Consider the following 21,287-nt stretch of genomic DNA (forward strand, 5'->3'; position numbering starts at 1 on the left):
AGATAAAGTAGGGGCAATTCTTTAATTTTTTTTTCGCATTCCGATATTACTGATAACCCCAAATTAACGTATAAAAGCTTCGGCCCCGATGAATTCGTCAAGGTACTAATGTCATATACCCCACCCTTGGCGACTTTTTCCTGTTGGCGCTAAGAAATCGCCAAGAAAACGATGTATGACGACTTATGTCATACATTGTTCTTAGTGATGCTTTTTTAGCGCCAACAGGAAAAATTCAGATAAAAAAACATAATCGAAGCACTTCAGAAGACAATATATATAAAAGCATAAAACCACAGCAAAAAACATCGCGAATATTTGCTTTAAAAATACCAGAAACTAGAAAGTTTTTGTACACAAAGAAAAATTACGAGTAGGTAATTAAAATGCTTAAATTAACAAATTACTATCACAGATCACTAAAGAAATATGTACAAATAGAAATAAAAGCTATTTTCCAACATGCATTTCGTCGAACAAAAACAATTCTCATACTCTACTAAAAAAGAGCAAAGCGATTCAATATGCGTTGCTTAAAGCAGAAAAAATCCCCAAAATATAACTATTTCAGCCAAAAAAAAAAAAAAAAAGGGCTTAGTTATTCAAATTTTGATGTATGAAAAATAAAAATGTCTCGACAAAACATCCCAAACATAAACAATACAAAAATACCATACATTAATTTGCTATTCAAAAATGCTTTCAAAATACCTACTAAAAATATTTACTATAGTTTACATAAAATAACACCTTCATATTTTTATAAAGTCGTAGAGTCAACTTATTTTCAGAAATTCAGTACCAAAAGGACGCACGTTTGCAGAATATGCTTGAATAATTCTTCGCATCGATAAGAATTAACTTTTAGAATAAAATAACTGCACTTTTTTTGTAAAATAAATTTACATGCAGTAAATATAAAGTTAAAAACTACAAGAAACCCTCAAGATTACGTAAAAAAAAAAGAATTTCGGAAGTGAGAGTTTTTTTTTTTAAGTTCAAAAATAAAAACTTACATTTTTGTTCTATAAATCCTCACACTCAGTCTGAAACACAACATATGAAACAATGTGCTTTACCGAGACACACCCCAAGTTAGATTTTACTCTTAATTAACGATCAAGTTTAAAGAAACTGGCATTTTCTAATATTTATTCATCAAAACACAACTACTGATTCTAAACCAACACAAAATAAGCTTTCCTATAAGGTATCTTGCACGAAAAAACAAGAATCTATATAATGTGGACCGTTAACAAGTAAACAAGTTTGAACAGATCTAAGATTGCCTTCGGGTTACCAAACACAGGTTAGTCTAGCCAGGGATGCCATGTTAAAAAAGTTATCCCTTCATTGGCGATAAAAATATTTTAATTTTGTGCAAAAAATCGGATGTCGCCAAATGGGGGGGGGGGGGGGGTATATCACATGTGTACCTAAGTTAATTCGCGGTCCGACTGTAGCATTATTTTCTGCTTCAACATTAACTCGGGGACGGTGCCAGAGGACTGGAAGCTGGCTAACATAATGCCACTCTTCAAGAAGGGGTCTAAAGGTATTGCTGGGAATTATAGACCTGTAAGTTTGACTTCGGTGATTTGTAAGATTTTCGAAACTTTGATCAAAATTAAGATCATGATGTTCTTAGAGACTAATAGTCTGTTGACTAGTTTGCAGTATGGTTTCAGGAAAGGTAAATCCTGTACTACTAATTTATTGCATTTCTACGACAAGGTTACCTCAGCTTTAGATAACAAAAAATGTGTGGATGTTGTTTATATTGATTTTCAAAAAGCTTTTGACAAGGTACCGCATGTTGCTCTTCTCAGCAAGTTAGCTGACATTGGAATAGGAGGAAAAACTTTACTTTGGGTTAGAAATTGGCTTACTGGTAGGAAGCAAAGAGTAGTTGTGAGAGGAAATCATTCTAATTGGAGTGATGTTTTAAGTGGGGTTCCTCAGGGATCAGTTTTAGGGCCTCTTTTGTTTATTATATTTATGAATGACATCAATGATAATATTTCTGGAAGCATGAATTGTTTTGCTGACGATGTAAAAGTTATGGGGATTGTCGAAAATGAAGAACAAGTAAAACAGCTGCAAGAGGATTTAGATCATATTACTAAGTGGGCAGATAAATGGGGTATGGCAGTTAATGTAGGGAAATGTCAAGTGCTACACTTAGGTCATGGAAATAAGCGTATGAGATATCGTTTACAGGGTTCAGTCATAAATCAGGCAGAAAATGTTATGGATCTGGGTGTCTTTATAAATCAGGACTTCAAGTTTAGTCAACAGTGCAGTATTGCTAGTAACAAAGCCAACAAAATGCTTGGGTTCATCAATAGATCTATTTCAAACAAATCTAAGAAAGTTCTTCTGCCTTTATATAGGAGTTTAGTAAGACCTCATTTGGAGTATGCTGTTCAGTTTTGGTCGCCTTATCTGAAGAAAGATATTTTTGTATTGGAAAGGGTTCAAAGAAGGGTAACTAAATTAGTAAGCGGACTCTCAGATTTAGATTATGATACCAGACTTAATAGGCTTAACATGTATAGCCTGGAGCAAAGGAGAGTCAGAGGGGACATGATTCAGTTATTTAAATTTATCAAAATGAAAGATGTAAATGGATTAAATTTTTGCGGGGAAAGCAGGACAAGGGGCCATTGTTTTAAGCTATTTAAATCTCAGGCTAACTTGGAAATCAGGAAAAACTACTACTTTAGCAGGGTCGTGGGCACTTGGAATAGCTTACCGGAAGAGGTGGTAATGAGCAAGGGAGTGGATAGCTTTAAGAGGGCCATTGATCTTCATTGGGGACTAATTAATTGACTAGGACCAGCCTAGCTGGGCCCAGTGCCTGTTGCTGGTCGTCACATTTGTATTTGTATTTGCAGCCTACTTTTTTTAGTCTAACTAACCGGACAGTACCTGCCAATAAGTCCTGTGGAAGGCTAATTATTTTGGAACTTGTTTTCCTAATTAGTCAAGGCAAAACCCCCTACTTTTAATTTTAGGTTTGAGCTCTTGTTTATAGTTTAACATGTGGTGCATTTGCCCAATGTTACTCTATATTGCATGTATTGGAGCTTAAACACTCTCTCTTAGTTCATAGTTAAATTATTTGGTCTTTTGACAATATTTATTGAATCCTCCATGGCTGATGAGCTCTGGATTCGGAACAAATCTGATATACCCCCCTCTTGGCGACTTTTTCCTGTTGGCGCCAAAAAAGCGTCGCCAAGAAAACTATGTATGACGTCATATGTCATACATCGTTCTTAGCGATGCTTTTTTAGCGCCAACAGGAAAAATTCAAATTATGTCATTAATTATTTAATGAAATTAATGCATTAATTTTTTTCCGTTGTTTCTCCGGGATACGAGCCCTCGGTCTCATAGTACTTTCGTGATGAGACCTCGGCTCGCCGGCCCTGCCTCGGTCTCATTACGAAAGTACTATGAGACCTCGGGCTCGCCAGGACCTCGGTCCGTTATCCCTCCGACTTTTAATATACATCACAGTCGGATATAAGTCACAGATCTCCTCCGTTCAGTATACAATAAAGTCACAGATTTTATGTGAAATTAACACCATTTTTGTGCTACAAAAATGCCAACCAGACCAAAATACAAACTACCAGAAACACACTAAAAACACAATAATTCAAAATATGTTCACTTACCTTTTTTACTTTTCTTTTACTTCCTCACGTGAGGCAGTGCACATATGTTCCGCTCTTAGGAATATTTGTTCGGATTTTAATTCAATGTAATTTAATATTTCTTCATTAATATAATTTCGCCAATCGGCTAAAATTTGTGATGAAAAAAAATATTGACTTTCAATATCAGCAGTTTTGGTCCCAATTAAAATCTCATATGTTATCAAAAAAATCTCCTCTATTTTCAACTTGCTAGAACTAAACCATGACCCACTCCTGATCGTTGCTTCTTTTCCACAAACAACACCCCCAATAACCTTTCTACAAAAAAAAATTAACCCATCTGAACATTTTTTAGTTTTTTTAATTTTCATAACAGAATTACATCTAGAACATAACATTTCATTCTTAAGTAAACCAATTTCCCTTAAAAATTCTAAAAAAACCTCTTAATTTTCAATTAGTATAAATATAAAAAATCTATTTAGGACTCCGGTACGTCCAAACGTTGGACGACCTGACGAAAAAGAAAAAAGATTCATTCAAAAATTTCAATTGATACATTTGGACAACATCACAAACCGAACTCATAATTAAAATAGAAAATTCAACTAAATTAACATTAAAAAACAACAAGAAAAAGAATACTCTAAAATAAAGTTTGAATTGAAACTTTATTTTAGAGTATTCAACTTAAAATCTCCCTAAGAGCGAAACATATGAGCACCTACCTCCTACCACACATACACGTGCAAAAAGACAAACTTCGAGAAACTACTTTCCAGTGTTCAAGTTGCAAAACCAGGGTTGCCAAGTTATCGCCTTATTGGCGATTTTCGTATCGAGCGAAAAATTAAAATCTCGCCAAGAGGGGGGCATATCAGAGGAGAGCCCTGGATTCATACTTTGTGTTTTCCTATTAAATAGCTGTTTGTAAATTTTTTTTTCTCATCACTATTTTTTTTATATAATTTGTTTAATATTTGGTTTTTGGCTTGCATATATTTATATATAATTCCAACTTGATTAACCCTACCTTTTATTTATTTGTTAATTTTTAATTAAAAAAAATATTTGTAAAATTATTAACACAAATTAATTTTTTAAATAATGCATAGTTAAATTTCAGCTGGAATATTGTTTTAAAAACTATTATTTGGACCATGGAGGTCTAGATACTACTATTCCAATGAGTTCAAAATTCGTCACATATGTGTCGCTGGTTCTTCTTAAAACATAATTGAAACTCGGTATTCGGCCAAAGTGCGACTCGGTACTTTTCTAATCTTTATCCCTAACAAAACATGAGTGCTTATGTCATTTACATTCTAGTAACAAGGATATCAATGTATGTACATGGCAATAGAAAGAAGTACAAAGCCAGAGTAAGAACACTTAAATTTATACTTCTTAGTGTGATGTACACTGTATGTGAAACATGTCAGCCTATCGTGCTGAAGTAATATCTATACTTGCGTGGCTGGTGCAACATCATGTCATGGATTCGTATATTAACGGAGAATACCGAGTTCAGTTCTATATAATAAGGTCTTTATCTATAAGGTAAGCTGTATTATACATTGTATCAAAATGTTTACTAAAAATAGCTGTCATTAAAATGCTACCTTTTAGCTTGCGAATTTCAGGTATTGATTTCCCAATATCTAATTTTGAGCCTTCACTTCTCAAGCTGTTCAAATTATCCAGAATCTCTGGGATTTAGATTTCTGAGATTCTACTGCATGTCTTTTTTACCTTTCCCTCTTTGTTTTATGGTTCAGATCTTGTGTGTCAACAAAATTAGAATTCTTATAAACTTTGTAGGAAAGTCTAAGAAATATGAGGAGAAAAAAGTGCATTTACAAAGTACTTTTCTCCGCACGCACCCCACCTCTTAGCCGTGGGCCTTAGGTTCCATCTCACGGGGGGTCAGTTTCAATTTTTTTTTTTTTTGAGTTAACAAAAAATGTTGTTTATTTAAAAGGCATTCAAAGAAGTAGTGGGTGTCCACATCTGATTTATAACATTGTGCTTACACAAGAGCTCATTCATAAGGTGGTACTGTATTTGAAAAGAGTAAAAATTATCAAAGCATTAAAATACTTTAATTTTCTCCATTTGAAACTAAATTTCAGTGACATTAATAAAAGGCAAACTTCAATGTGTTTCATTCTTAATTTATACATTTTACTTTACACCTTTTTTCATTATAAGCATTTATCTAGACTTACTGCATATAATTGTGTGCTACAAAATTTAAAAGCAATTTAATATTCTAAAAAGCTTTCAACAGGCTTTGTGTTCATATAAATACTACAAAATCTTACAAAAGTTCTAAATTTTAGATTTAAGCAGATGGACAGCTACACAAGTAGTAGTTACATTTAATTTACAGTAAAAAAATATCAATCTTAACCGACGACTTTTCATGTTGCTAATATTCTAATAATACAATCAGGTTTTATGTACAATAGGCGGGCATATCCCCAATTGAATATATTTGTTACTCAATGAACTGAGCCAAACCTGGGTTTAAAAAAAATAAAAATTCCTTAAATGCTTGATTACTAAATTATGTAGGTACTTTTCCATTATGTGTACACTTGACTTGTTTACTTTCTACTTTGATGACAATTTAAAAAATTACATTTACATCATGTTTGCTCCTCTTTTTCTAATTTTATGTTTTAATGTTCATTTATAATTGGATATATTTATTTGGCTAATTTTTTTACGTGATAGTGGAACATTTAAAGTTGATCTAGCAATTATTTTAATGAAATTTTTTCCTGAATTCAAAAGCTTGTTTGGCAGATTATTTCACTTCCACTAAAATATTTACCTTTTTTTTTCATTTCATAGAACTTTTTGACTTGTTCCATTAAAGAGACTACATAACATATGATATCCCCAAATATAAGTAGCTTCGATACAACTTTGACCAAACATATTTTCGCAATTATTTTTAATTTTCATAAATAAAATGAAAAATACCCGCCAAAATTAAAAATGCGCACTTACGTACCTAAAAAGGAAAAGCACCATTTAACTTTTAAAGATATGAATTAATAATTACGTATTAGATTTTTCTGATAAATCTCTAACAATTTCAGTTACATATTTCATTCTTCTTGGAGTTAAAATCTGCATTTTCTCGAATATAGTTTTTAAATCATCATCTGGTTTTGAAGATGATGCAGAAGCTTCTGCTCTTTCATCTCTAAGGTATGGATGTTTGAGAAGTGTTTCCACTGAAGCTCTTTCTTTTGGATTCCTTTTCAAACATTGCTTTAGAACATCTAATAGTAAATTATCTGACAAAGGTTTAAAAGTTATTTCAAAATTAGGATCTGTAATCGCATGTATTTTTTGGAATAGAGTTTTGATATGGTAAAACGGAGTGAAACCATAAACAAGGTTGTAAAGAATACACCCCAATGACCAGACATCAGATTTGACACCTATTTTAAAAACAGGTTTTTCCTTATTCGTAAATGACATCTGAGTTATTGCTTCTGGTGACATATAGTTTAAAGTTCCAACTTGATCATTTCTGAATGTGCTGGTTTTATCATCTGGCACTAATGCAGCGATTCCAAAATCAATCAGCTTCAGGTTTCCTGCCACAAATAAGAAATTAGCTGGTTTTAAATCCGAATGAACAATGCCATGTTTGTGAATATCGGATACAGCCTCCAACATCTGATTCCAATAGAATTTTATTTTCAGAGGGGTCAAGCGTTCCGACTTGGTTTCGTTCGACAAATATTTGGCAAAATCGATGTCGCCATGCTCAAGAACTATAAGTAAATCATTTTCTCTGTACTCATAGTCGTACATTTTGATAACTCTCTTGGAATCTTTTAATTTTTCTAAATATTGTATTTCCTGTTTGTAACCGTTAAGTATAGAAGGATCAATATCTTTGAGTTTAACCCATTTGATTGCGTAGCGAGACTTGGTTTCTATGTCAAAAACTGAGTACACTTTACATGAACCTCCGGATCCAAGAAGGGATAGTTTGCTATAACCTTTCCCATTTACTTCAATGACCTCATTCCTCAAGGCACTGGACTTGTGCGGATTTTTTTCTTGATCTTCAGATACTTGTTGATTTAGGGTGGATTTCACTTGTGCATCCAGATTTGGTTTTTCTGAATTTTTAGGTTCTTGTTGATTTAGAGTAGATTTTAACTGCAAATCTAGATTAGTTTTCACATTTTGAAAAGCAGAATTCTTTTGGAAACTTGGCATCTTTTTCTCACTATGAGGGAATAAATTCTGTGCATGTGACACATTTTTCCTAAATGATGTCAGATTTGAAGAAGAAAAAAATCCACTGTTATGTTTTTGATGATCAATATGTCTTTTATCTCCAGCATGAAAATCAGTTAAAAGTGGTTTCCCTCCTTTTCCATCAAATGATGTGCTAACAGATTTGGCGCATTTTCCTGAAATATTTGGCTCGATATTTTCCACTTCTAAATGTTGTTTACCTTCTTCTTTCACGATTCTTTGATCATTTCCAACTTCATCCTCTTCATCGTCATCGTCATCGCTGAATCGAGTATTCGGATCAAAATAGGTTGGTAAACGACTCAATGGATCGCTATTTATTTTTTTGAAAATATCATCTAGACAGCTTCTGTTTTTTGAACTCACTGATGGATGAGTTTCATGCAAGAGTTGTGACGATGTATGACTTAGATTCGCTGTAGGATGCGATGAACTGTAATTTCGCTTGGACAAATCTAAACGTTTATCCATGTTTTATGCATGAATTGAAGCACGATTGAATTTCATTGGCATAATATACGTTCACTGAAATTTGAGTGTGTGAACTTTTACAAGTGAGTTACTGAAAGATTAAAGAATAAACTGGGTTTAGAGCCAGGGGAAAAATTCACTCCTCATGAAAACAATTGTTATGTTTCAAGAACCTAACAATAAAAACAAACATAATTCGAAGTTTAAAAACATTAAATCTGAAATTTTTTCAAAATTACTGAAACGTAAACACAACTTAGTTTAAATTTGGCAGACAATTTCGTTGCCAATAATGAAAACTAAAATTTGAGAAACGGAACTACTATTGTGTTTAGAAAATAAAATGTTCATTGTTTGGGGCTGTTACGTAAAAATAATCTCAAAAAATTATTTTTAACAGTCGATGATATATAATGACTGTACGAAACATGTCTCGATAGGAGAATAGAGAGAGAGAGAGAGAGAAAAAGGTTTTTACTGCCTCCTTTTAATGGTGTTAGTTTCTATACTTTGGCAACAATGCAATAGTAAATATTTCCGTTTTCGCCTGGTTTTCGCTAATATTTCAGATATGATTTCATTTTTCGCATCTAGATTGTTTTTGAATAAATAAACTTTATTGATAGACTTAAAAGAATCAATACAGTTTTATTCGGATGGTGAAGAGTAAAAAGTAATTATTAGCTCTAGTATTTTGTTTCGTTAACAAATAAAAGTCCTATTTTTCTTTTTATAACTGGTCTTGGCATAATTTCGTTAATTGATTGATTAATTAATGAGCATATCATAAAGGATTAATGTAAATTAATTGAAAGAATTGCTTTATTTCACTTCATTTGCAATGTTAATGTCATGTGGAACAGTAGCATTGGCCACGGGAAGTGGGAGGGCAAACTTTTTTTTCCAAGAGAAATTTATTTGATTCATATATTGCCATCCAACTAAAATAACGAAAAAATTTACTTTTTCAAAAAATAAATGAATAAGGTTAAGAAATTATAATCATTTTTAACGCAATATTTAAGTTTAAACAGAACACAGAGCACAAACATCCGGAGAAGTTTTAAAAAATTAAGTTACTTCTGTCCAAAAAAATATGCTGACCCTTTTTACTTTCTTCTATATCTAATATATAGAAGAAAGTATTGGATTCGTGCAAATTTTCGAATTTCGAATTTTGACGGATTCGAACGTTTTGAGGTGTGCTGAGTCCATTTCGACTATTTTTGGAAAATGTCTGTCTGTCTGTGTGTGTGTATGTATGTGTGTGTGTATGTATGTGTGTATGTGTGTGTGTCACGTCTGTGTGTGACCAGTTTTTTGTGGCCGCTCTACAGCAAAAACTACCGCATGAAATTGACCGAAATTTGGTACACATATGTGCCCCTATGTGAACTTGTGCCCATTAGTTTTTGGCGCGAATTCCTCCAAGGGGGGTGGAGCAATGGGACGTTTTTTGAGTTACGCGTGCTTGCTATTCCTCAGGAAGTAACTGGCGGAATCAAACAAAATTTGGTCCATATGTTGCCCCTAACAGGAGCAGGTGCTGATTCAATTTTGGTGTCAATAGCTCAAACGGGGGTTGAGTTATAGAACGTTTTTTATCGTCAATTGTGACTGCTATATCTCAAGAAATAACGAACGGAATCAAACAAAATTTTTTTGACAAGTAGCCCTTAGTGGATATAAGAGCTGATTTTATTTTGGTGTCAACAGCTAAAAGGGGGGTAGCGCAATCGCCCGTTCTTTTTTTCCATTGTGAGTGCCCTATCTCAAGAAGTAATGCTACGTTCTGGTTGAAATTTGGAATATATGTGAATCCATACGTAAACAGGCTTTGGTTCAATTTTGACTCCAATCGCTCCAAGAGGTGTTGATTTTTTTTTTGAATAAAAATAGTTTTATTAATGCAACAATAAGAAAGATAAATCGTAATAGATTGTCGTCTGCGTATTTCTCGTGATTTTAATTGTATGGAAATGATCAGAAATATTATCTCAATGATTTAAAATTTTTAACTGTTTCCATCTTATGTTTGTTAATAAATAAAATATTTGTAAATAATTGAAGTAAGGCTTTTAAAGTAACTTTCAATTTTTGCTCTTTGTTTTGTTATTACAAAAATTCAGACATTGGGATGGTCGTCAAGTTTTTGCATGTGTAATTTTGTTTTTGTTAGGAATATTGCTTCCTCGTCAAGCATGAGGAGGGATCAGAAAAAGGAAAAATATAGAAGAAAGTTTCGTGATGGCCACAACATACTAGTTTGTTGTTGTGTTTATACATGTAATTAACACAATCAATGTAGCCAAACAGTTGTGCTTACGTTTTGTAATCCTAAAGTACAGATTTCTGTTTCTAAGGTTGTGTTGGTTTTAATTTGTGAATAATTCCATGTACTATAGAAAGCTCAAGGAATTCTAAGTACTTTGGAAATGATTTTACGCAACCAGAAAAAAGTCTTTTAGTGGGGGGGGGGGGGGCATATCGCGAAAGAAAACAAAAATTTAGATCTGATAGGAAAGGGGGTTTTGGGGGGTGTCTCCCTTGTAAAAGTTTTGAAACTTGTAGCTTTAAAACGCTATTTTAGTCTTTCTTTGTGGATGTTAGGGGAATAAAAGGTACAGGGATCTCAGCGGAATTTCTAGAAATTGAAGTTTTAATAACGTGATTATAGGCCATATTTATCGGTGTTAATATAACGGATCAAGGACTGTCCGCGATCGATTTTTCTTTAATAAGTCGAATTCAATTCCTCCACCCCTCTGGCATTCGACATTGAAGTTTCAAAAATGCAATTTTAAACAAACGTTGAACAGTTTAAGGGAAATAGGTTCCGAAGCTCTTCCCTGTTAAAGTTTTCAAAACGATGGTGCTAAGAACTACAGCAATGTTTTACATTCAGGGGCTAATCCACTTAAAATTTAAAAAAGTAGTAATTTAAAAATGTAGTTTAAAAAACCTAATTGCTTTAATGTTGGAGAAAAACAATATAGGGACCTTTGTCCGAATATTTTCTGAAATTCAAGTCTTAAAAACGCGATATTTTGTAATATTATGGCCAGTAATTTTTCAAAATTAAAGCTCCAAAAACACAATTTTAAGCGATTTTGAATGTTGTTTAGTAATTGGGGGTATTTAACTTGGAAAATTCGCGAAATTGAAGACCTGAAAATGAAATTTAAGATACTCCATAATGCTTCCGGTGTGTGAGAGGGTTGGAGGGGGGCTTCGGAGGAGCAGTATTTTGAACACTTTCTTATTTTCAGACGAACTAGAAAAAAAGGAGAAGAAAAAGGGGGGAGGGGGGGGGGAATTAGCAGATCAACAAGCTGTTACTTTTGGAAATTTTTAAGTCAAAGATTTATTTTTAAAAGAAATCAAGATCTTCCCCTAACATTACTATTAATTTTTAAAAATCACTTTGTTTTTCAAAAACCTCTTCTTTTCTCCTCATCAATAATAAAGGTTATGAAAAACATTCAACCCAGCATTCTCTGGGAGCCTGGGAGCCCCCTTTCTGGTTGCGCAACTGTTCTATTTTGACCCGTCTATTATATGGTTGGTTGTTCATTCATGTGAGAGTGAGCGCCAGTTAAAGGATTAAAAGTAAATTTCACTTTAAGAAAAACTTCGGAAATGCAAAATGTTCGCTCTTTCTCGAAAACACTCATTTTTTTGGGCATATAATCCTAGTTTAAGACCTAAATTTAGTAAAGTAAGATTACATGCCTATTATACGGGGGATGGGGGGGGGGGGGAAGGTTCATCATCACTTTGGGATCAGGTACACGAGCCTCTTCTAGGCTTCAGATTGACCCACTGTGGTGCAGTTTGAAAACAGATAAACAATAGGCTGAAATTACTAATTGGTGGTTTAACACAAGGATACAACTTTTGCATATAATTTATAACAATTGCATTGGTAATATGCAAATTGCATTTTATTATCGTTTGAAAATAAGGTATAGATAATTTGACAAACAATTAAAAAAAATCCTTTGCTTAAAAACTAGTTGGGCAAAATAATAACTCTGCCCATGGCTTAAAAAAAGTAGGGGGCACTTGCCCCCTATGCCCCCCTAGTTTACGCCAATGAATGTATTGCAATTAGTGATGTGGAGAGGGCAAATACGCCGTGAGTAATAAATATTTTTGGGTATATACTCAGATATTTACCCAAGGTTTAGATGAATATTCAAAACCAATTTTTCAAAAAAAAAAAAAAAATGTAAAAGGGAAATGAGTGATTAATTTTTATCTCGGCCATTTTGTCAAAACCGAAAACCATCATAAAATGGAATTTAAGATCACAAAATCTTGATAAAAATACTCATTAATAAGTTTTCCAAATAGAGTAAAACAAATTTGGATGCTCCATTGTTAGGAGTTATCGCTTGTTTTTAATTTTGTGGAAATGGTCGATTGGGGGATATTTCGATAATTGGGAATCTGGGGATCTTTCTTCATTGGCGTTAATTTTTGGCTTCAGTCCCTGCGCGAGAGGTATTTTTCGTCTCAAATCTAAACAAAGAGAATAGAAACATCTATTCACGTAGGGTTACTGTAAATTAGTTACGAAAACTATGGGGATATTTTGATAATTGGGAATCTGGCGCAGTCGTCTCATTTTTAGTATAAGTACTTTTATTTTGGTTACCCTGCTGATTTATAGTAACCCTATGTGAATAGATGTTTCCAGTCTCTTTGTTTAGATTTGCAAAGAAAAATATTTCTCGTTCAGGCATTGGAGTCAAAAATTGACGCTAATGCAGAAAGATTGCCGGATTCCCAATTATTGAAATATCCCCATCGATTGAATAATACAGGGGTGCCCACCCCTTCTAAGACCAAGGGTGCTCCTCCTAAATATTGCAAAGGCTTCCCAAAGAGCAAAACCTCTCAAAAAGAAAAATGCTCTTAAAAACACCTTCCCTCCTAAAAATTTCAACATCATCCACTATGTCATGACCCTCACTAAGGGGGCTCTCCTGAATAATAAGTAAGTGCATGCAATATACCGACCTCCTGGTTATGCCATCCAGAGACTGCAGATTTGTCCTTGTTATGGAGTCATCACTCTAGAATAGACAATAACCCAGATGAATCGATTATTTCAGTAAGGGCATAAGTCATACGGGAATCCATTGAACTTATGCCCTTTCTAAAATAATCAATTCAGATAGAGGCAGATGTCACTTTATTCAAGCTGTGAGTGCTAACAAACTGATAACTAAAGCAGAGTTTGATAAATTCTTTTATTTTTGTTTTTAAAAAACCCCAGCCCACCTGGTTTCTTGATACAAAACCCAGGCTTTTATGGGCTTTTTCAAAAGTCATTTTAATTTCAATCTCTATCTAAACATACAGTGATCTCTCGCTTATACGCGACCTCTGTTATACTCGTTCGTCACTTATGCGTGTTTCTCTCACGGCCCGGCCAACGGTATACGAAAACACTGTTAACTCTTGTTCATTTGTATGTGAAACCTAAAATGCACTGTTCACTTATGTGTGATAAAATTTTTCAAGTTTTAGTTAAATCGCCTATTCACACTTTGCATATTGTGAATTTGTACCCTTCTTGTTCTGTCTCTTGAAATACATTCACACGCCTTCATTCCATTAGTCCGATTCTTCCAAGAAAGCGTTCTTTTTCGCACAAGTGTGCGATTGGGGGTGGAATTAATCTTGTGATTGACATTGAGAGGGGAGAAGGAGTCACATACGAAAAGGTTGACATCACTAAAAGTCGTGCTCAAGCGGTAAGCATTGACATAGCCTATCGAGGCTCTTTTGCATCCTCGTAGACTATAGCACTGTTCACGCGACATTTTTTAGGTTTTGGGGAATTTGCTTACATTCTGTACAGTTAAAAAGTGACAAAATGTTCAACTTCAAATTTACATTTTTATTAAATTACAATGCATAAACGGAAATTATATGCGTATTTATTCATTAGTATCAGTAGTATACTATTACTATAACTCAGGGTTTAAGCTGGGTTCAAAAGTTCTTTAGCATAAAAGCTAAAATTGATGGAAAAATTTTAGCAAAATGCTAAAATGTTACACATTCTCATATATTTATGTATGCCTCAGTGTGTTTCATCTCCAGTTGAGAATAAAATTCATATTTCATTTGTGACATCCTTGAAGAAATAAGTACAACAGCAATTTTTTTAAAACATAAAATAAAAAAAATAAAACATGATTGGTGTTTAAAACGTTGCAGTCCCCTCCTCCTAATAAAGCAGTTTTTGGGGGGACATAATGCTGGATAAGACTAATAGTTATTGAACTTAATTGTAGTTTAAACATCTTAGCTAAGATTTAAAAAGATTAAGTTGATTATCGCCATGCACGCTTGCTCTCTAGGATCATACATTTCTTCTTTATTTAAAAAACTAATTTATTTTTTATTTGAGCAAAAAAGCGAAAATGCATTGCTTTATTTTCGCAATTCAGATAGTGTTTTCGCATTATGCGAAAAATGCGACCGTAGCGGAAACCCTGCTATAACTGATGTTATCTTTTGTATTTAAGCCAATTTTTGGGTTTTTTAGTTATGCGCTAACTTATTTGTGCGCGAATATTTCGTTTTTCCCCTTTGGTCGCATATAAGTGAGAGGTCACTGAGTACCAAACTATTATTTTGCTATTTCATAGAGCTATGAATAATTTCAAATTATGCATCTTCGTATTTTACTCAAAGATAAAGAAAAAACTGTCAAAATAAAAAAATATATATCGTCTCCTCTGAGCAACAGTAAGGTACCTAATCCCAGAAATAGCTCTGTTGCTCTGAGGCGAGGATGCATGTAAATTCAAAAGCAGGTGAATATTTATGTGAAATACTATCAAAATTATTTAAAAAAAAAAAAAAAAAACATGGCCATTTAAAAAAGAAGCATTATATTCAAGAACAAATTTTGTGAGGAATATTTAAAAAAAGAGCCTTTTTTGTAACCTGATATTTTTTGCAGTTTGTTCTCACAACTTATGACTAAATTTTAAGTTAATAGGGGTAGCATAAATCTTAAAATGAATAATACCAAGTGCATTGGAATCTCTCTCATTAATTTGGCTTTCTACTTGTGCTTCTTATTATTCGTCCAATTTGTTCAAGCAAAATTCAACTCATCATTTTTTATGCTTCTCCTCAGTTTGGACGGTGAAACTTATAGGAGTTGGTAGAAGATCACAGAAATGAAATGATAACTGAAGAACTGCACAGGGAGTAGGTCAAAACTTACTTTGCCCATCCCAGTTTAACCGTTTACCCGCCAATGTTCCAAAAATGGAACATCATATTTAAGTGAAAATTTTCCCAAGAAATAACGTTAAAATAAACAAGTTTTTTTTAACACAGTTTAGTCTTATTTCAAAGTATTTTTTGATTTCCTGCTTGATTGTTTATATGTTTTCAATTATTTATTGCGATTTTTCAAAGATGAGTGTTTTTTTAGCTTTTTGCAACTTTTTCTTATAAAATTTACCAAAAATTGGTTTTTTCAGAAAATGTGATGATATTAAATATAGTTGTGAAAAATACTTCAATGTATGATTTTAAAATGCTTGTAGATATGTACAATGATAGTTCCAAAAGGTGTACCCCTTCAAAATAGCATGTTCCAATTTTGGAACATTGGCGCTTTTAGGGAGTCAAATTTCCAAGAAGTAAATCGTTCGACTTCCAAGGGGAAATTTCATTTTTCGTAATATATGTTTCTTTTTTTTCTCATTTTGAATGTACTCTGATGTAGATGTTGGCAAAACCAAGTAAGTTTATATTTTGAAAGGATATGACGTTTTGTTAGCAAAGAAAATAATAACAGTCTTCTGTTTGACGGACTATATGGCTCCGAATCCACACCTGCTCGGACAGCTGCATTGTCACGTAATAATAAAAAATAATATTAGTGAGAGTTTTATTCTTCATATTTTAAATGCAGTTCAATAATTCGCTAGCTTTGTTTCCGGGCGAAACGAAATTCTGTTTGACATATACCAACTGTTCATAAATGTTAAAAAATGTCTACAAGATTTCTTACTGTAGAACAAGCTGTGGCTTATTTAGAGACATTGTCAGATGTAGATATATGCCAATTACCCCCTGATGAACTAGGCAATATCACTGAGGAAGAATAGATGTTGACAGAGATGAAATCCTACAATTTTTTGGTTTGTTGCTATTGAGTGGGTACCATTCTGTTCCTTCTGAAGATATGTATTGGAGCAGTGCAGAAGATACATCTGTGCCAATTGTACTAACAGTTATAACTCAAAATCGTTTTCGAAAAGTAAAAAACAACTTTCATTTGATGGACAACCATGAATTAAAACAAAATGACAAACTAAGAAAAGTTTTCCTTATTTACGAAGAATTGTGTAAAAAGCCTCAACAATTTGGTGTATTTCATGAAAAATTAAGCATAGATGAATCTATGGTTCCCTACTACGGTCGGCATTCATGTAAAATGTTTATTAGATGAAAACCAATAAGATTCGGCTTCAAAATTTGGATGCTGTGCTCTTCAAGTGGATACCCACATTCCTTGGAGATTTATTCAGGCAAAAAAGAAGGATCCCCTGATGTGCAATTAGGATCCAGAGTTGTAAATGATCTATTATCAGTTTTGACTGACACGTCTAAGCATGAAGTATACTTTGATAACTTTTTTACATCATATGACTTAATTTCTCAACTATCAAAAAAAAAAGTGTACGAGCAACAGGAACAATTCGTGAAAACCGAACTGGCCATTGTCCACGGAAATGCAAAAAAAACCCTTTCTAAAGAAGATCGCGGAAATTTTAACTATCGATCTGATGGATCAGTGTACATGTGCAGCTGGAGAGATAGTGCAGTGGTTACAGTAGCATCTAATTGTTATACACATGAGCCACTTGCATCTGTAAAATGTTACTCAAATGCGCAGAAATGCAAGATAGATGTGCCACAACCTCATCTTATCAAGAGAAACAATGAAGGAAGGGGGGGTGTGGACGTCTTTGATAAACTTTTAGGGAGCTACAGACCTCATTTGAGGAGTAAAAAATGGTGGGGGAATCTTTTTAGTACTGCGCTGAATATTTCAGTTGTAGCTAGTTGGTTACTTCATTGTGATTTACACGAAGTCAAGATGAAGCATTTAGAGTTCCGAAGAGAAATAACAACTCACCTCCTAAGAAGAAAAGTACGAGTGGAAAGTCCTCTAGGGCCTCGTTGTCATTTACATAAACGGTCAAGAATGTCTGACGGACATTATATTGTATCTGCATCCCAAGGACGTTGCGCGGTGTGCAAAAAAATACGACTAAGAAATGTTTCCATTGCGACAAACGACTTCAACAGCAATGCTTCCTTTCATATGATGGGCATTAGATATTTCAGTATTGGATTTTCTGAATTCTGATATGTACACAAATGCAATTTAAAATATTATTTTTTCCGCAATAAAGTATGCTAAGATAAAAACCGCATTCAAAACCTCTTAGTTTTAAAAAAATTGTCTGAAAAAAAAACTTCATGCAAAACGCCAATGTTCCAAAAATGGAACACACTGAAAATCATAGTAAAAAATTTTTTTCTGGAAATTTTATTTTATTTCTGTATTTACTAGACACAAATAGACATAATTTCAAAAAATTACTCAAATTTGATCATCCGTCAATAGTTCGGCGGTTAAACGGTTAAGAGACCAAAAGCGCTGGGATGCAAGGCTGTTCTGGTTAGGTGATCAACTGGACGTGGAACCCCTAGGGTTTAATAGGGTTTGTTGATTTAAATCATGATTCAAAGCAAGTGATTTAAAAACAGAAATATATTTATTTAAATCATTTGATTTCAATCAAGTAATTTTTTTAACGAAATCGTCTATTAAAATCAGTTAATTTTTATTTTTATAAATTAATTTCATATTTTTAGAATATGTTGCTCTAAATTTAACTGTACTGCACTATACAATCTTAACTTCAAGTGGCAAAACTACATAGATCCCTCTTTCTGTGTGCGTAACCGATTTTCAGGCTCTTGCAATAGTGTAATTACTACAAAATTAGTTCAGAACTAAAGGAAAATTTCCAGTTTTTCTTATAGACCATTACAAATATAGTTAAGAAAAGTAATTGTTCAACATATTATTTTAACATGATGATGGAAACCTTATCTTTAAGCAAAGCAGAAAACAAAATCACATCTTATCTACACATTATAAAGTATTATTAATAAATCTTAAAAATTTATGGAATATTAAGAAAACATATCCTAATTTTAAGAGTAAGCTGAATCCAGTCATTAGTTCGGATTGCTTTATTATCACGGTTTTTCACCTTCTTCCTGTTCACGGTTTTTCCTGATTGAACCAATAAATCCTTTTCAGAACTTTTGTTGACTCTAAGCTGATAAACATAGAAAACTGACAAATTTTAAGAATTTTTCTTCTAAAAAGTATGAAAGTTATAATTCTAGGAAAGAGTGCTACCACTGTTTCCTAGAATTATAGTTGAAGAAAGTTTCCAAAATGACAATAATATTAAGCCCTATTGATGAATTTCAGATTTTGGAAGAGAAAGGAATACAGATTTTTTCCTTCTTACTTATATAACAGTCCTGTATTAATGCTAATGTCTTATGTATTTCTTTAAGGAATATAAAGTTGACAGAACTTTCTCCTAGGTCACGAATATATGCTTTGTCCCTTGATGCATAGAAAAAGCAATGTTTCCATGCTCTGCGTGTTCAAAAGTTTTCACCCAGCAAAAAAATCTTTTCCAACACATGAGAAGACTGCACGACCTTTCCCCTCATGTACCTGGAAAAATAAGTTGTTCTTTTGACTGTGGAGAAACATTTCGATATCAGAAACAGCTGCGTGATCATCTGCAATCATTTCATGAACTAAAACTTGAAAAAGAGATTCAAGATTTTCCTGATAATGACAGTAAGTTGCATTAAAAAAAAAATGTAAGAATTTTTATTTTCATGCCTATTTTATACTAGCAGTACCCGCACGGCAATGCCCGTGCCCCCTGTTTTCATGCCAAGTTCGCGGCCTACGGCGTTTGTTGGCAGTGGTATTAATTACTATATATATCTATCTTTTTCATCTTTTCTATACCTATTTCCAGTTGCATTTTGTGTCATTCACCTTTTTACGCCAAAATTGCCGTCTTCAGCCGCTATATACATATACAATCTACTACATACTAAATTTTCAGAAAGAAATCTCTCATACATTTTGTAGGATGGGTTTAGAAAGAATTAAACCCAGGAAAAAGCGGAAAAAAAAGTTTTTTTCAAAATTTAATATTTTTTTTTAAAAAAGCTATTGCATATTTTTAAAAACTTTTTTTTCTGAAGTGGGAAACATGTTTTGACTACTATATACTAAATTTTCAGAAAGAAATATCTAATCCTTTTTGGGGGATAGGTTTAGAAAGAAGTTAAACCCCGGAAAAAACGCAAAATAAAGGTTTTTTTTAAAAAAAATCAAAAATTGGTCAATCTTCAAAGCTTTTTTAGTTGTCATATTTGAAATTAAATTCTCTACACTATGGTACAAAAAAAGAAAAAAAAAAAAATTCTGGCGCAATTGGTTGGGGGGATTTGTGACCAATTAAACACAAAAAAGGGCTAAAAATCACATAAAACATTTAATAAAGAAAAAACTAATTAGAAATTAAGAATTTCGACTTCAAGGTGCATGCCCCAGGGTATGTTCGACTTTTGTGCCAAGTTTCAGAGCTGTAGGTGCTATGGGGGCTTCTGGCCATCAAGCACAAACAAAGAAACAAACACAGTCGCTCTTATATGTATGCTTCACTTGCCAAAATCGATTAACTCCATAAAACAAAAAATCGAGAAAAGTGATGAAAAAGATAGTGTTATCTATAGGAGTGAATGGTCCCTCGTGTTATATTTTCTGCCATCACAGGATCAGAAATGTACTGAACCAAAACTTTAATATAAGTTCCAATGCTAAGCATTGATTAAGCACTTTTGAAGCAGAAATGATTATTTTTTCGAAAAGTGTAGTTAATCGATTTGGCAACTGAGGCATCCATATATATAGTAGTGATGTTCCGGATATCCGTATCCGCGGATACCCGAGGAAAAATAAAGATCCGTATCCGTTACTTTTTTGACGGATCTTAAATGGATCTTTTCTATTCTAAATTTTTTTAAATATTTAAATAAAAGACTCTTAAATTCCGTTTAAATTAGGTTTTATTCCCTATTCAAATTATAAGGTATCATTTGGAAGCCAACGGCTCTCTGAGACATGTTTTTTTTTTAAATTTTTAACTTACTATTAGTTTTTGTTATTGATTTGGGGTTTCTGTTATTCTTCATTTTGGTTTTTCCCGGCATCCTTCAAAAAAAGTGAGACAAAAGTCTCTATTTATTGTTTGTAAAGGTGTTACCAGCTCTGTTATTCCGTCCGTCGAATTAATCTGGATGGAATGGGTCAGCGCTGCATTTATGCTGAAATAAAATGCGAAAAATTATTTCTAGCCTATCCAGTAGCAACTTTACATTCTTGCTCCTGTATCCTACATCTACCGAGCAAGCTAGAAATAATTTTTCACATTCTATTTAAGCATTAATGCTGCGCTGACCCGTTCCTTCCAACTCTCCATCTATTTTAACGGATATTTCTTCAAAGAGTAAATCATAGTCTTTATTATATTTTCGCCGTAGATGACATTTTTTGAAGAAACAGTGTTATTATAGTGACGGGAATAACTCCCGTAATAAATTTTACACTTGGATAGTTGAATTGGGCAAAAAGATTTTGAGATCCGTATCCGCGAATCTTGACCCTAATGATCCGGATCCGTATCCATATCC

General features: G+C 33.2%; 2 protein-coding genes across 4 annotated transcripts in view; one reads left to right on the forward strand and one right to left on the reverse strand.

Annotated features, from left to right (window-relative positions):
• Positions 1 to 6,737: 6,737 nt before the first annotated feature.
• LOC129220870 (dual specificity protein kinase Ttk-like) lies at positions 6,738 to 8,432 on the reverse strand. Its single transcript, XM_054855302.1, has one exon. It carries the CDS (start codon positions 8,430 to 8,432, stop codon positions 6,738 to 6,740), a length of 1,695 nt encoding a protein of 564 aa, XP_054711277.1.
• A 539-nt stretch (positions 8,433 to 8,971) lies between these two features.
• LOC129220376 (D-ribitol-5-phosphate cytidylyltransferase-like) overlaps positions 8,972 to 21,287 on the forward strand; it is a 55,932-nt gene continuing 43,616 nt past the window's right edge. For 2 of the 3 annotated variants that reach the window (XM_054854783.1, XM_054854785.1), the window contains exon 1: positions 18,927 to 19,377. In XM_054854783.1, coding sequence (XP_054710758.1) covers positions 19,155 to 19,377 — 223 coding nt within the window. In that variant the 5' untranslated portion in view covers positions 18,927 to 19,154. Of the gene's footprint in view, positions 9,106 to 18,926; positions 19,378 to 21,287 lie in introns of those variants that run through there. The other variant, XM_054854784.1, reaches the window with a different exon arrangement.

This window comes from Uloborus diversus, chromosome 4 (genome assembly GCF_026930045.1).
Source record: "Uloborus diversus isolate 005 chromosome 4, Udiv.v.3.1, whole genome shotgun sequence".
Classification (NCBI taxonomy): Eukaryota; Metazoa; Arthropoda; class Arachnida; order Araneae; family Uloboridae; genus Uloborus; species Uloborus diversus.

Coding starts and splice junctions, on each gene's coding strand:
- LOC129220870 (XM_054855302.1), bottom strand. CDS start 8,432: ATGGATAAACGTTTAGATTTGTCCAAGCGAAATTACAGTTCATCGCAT.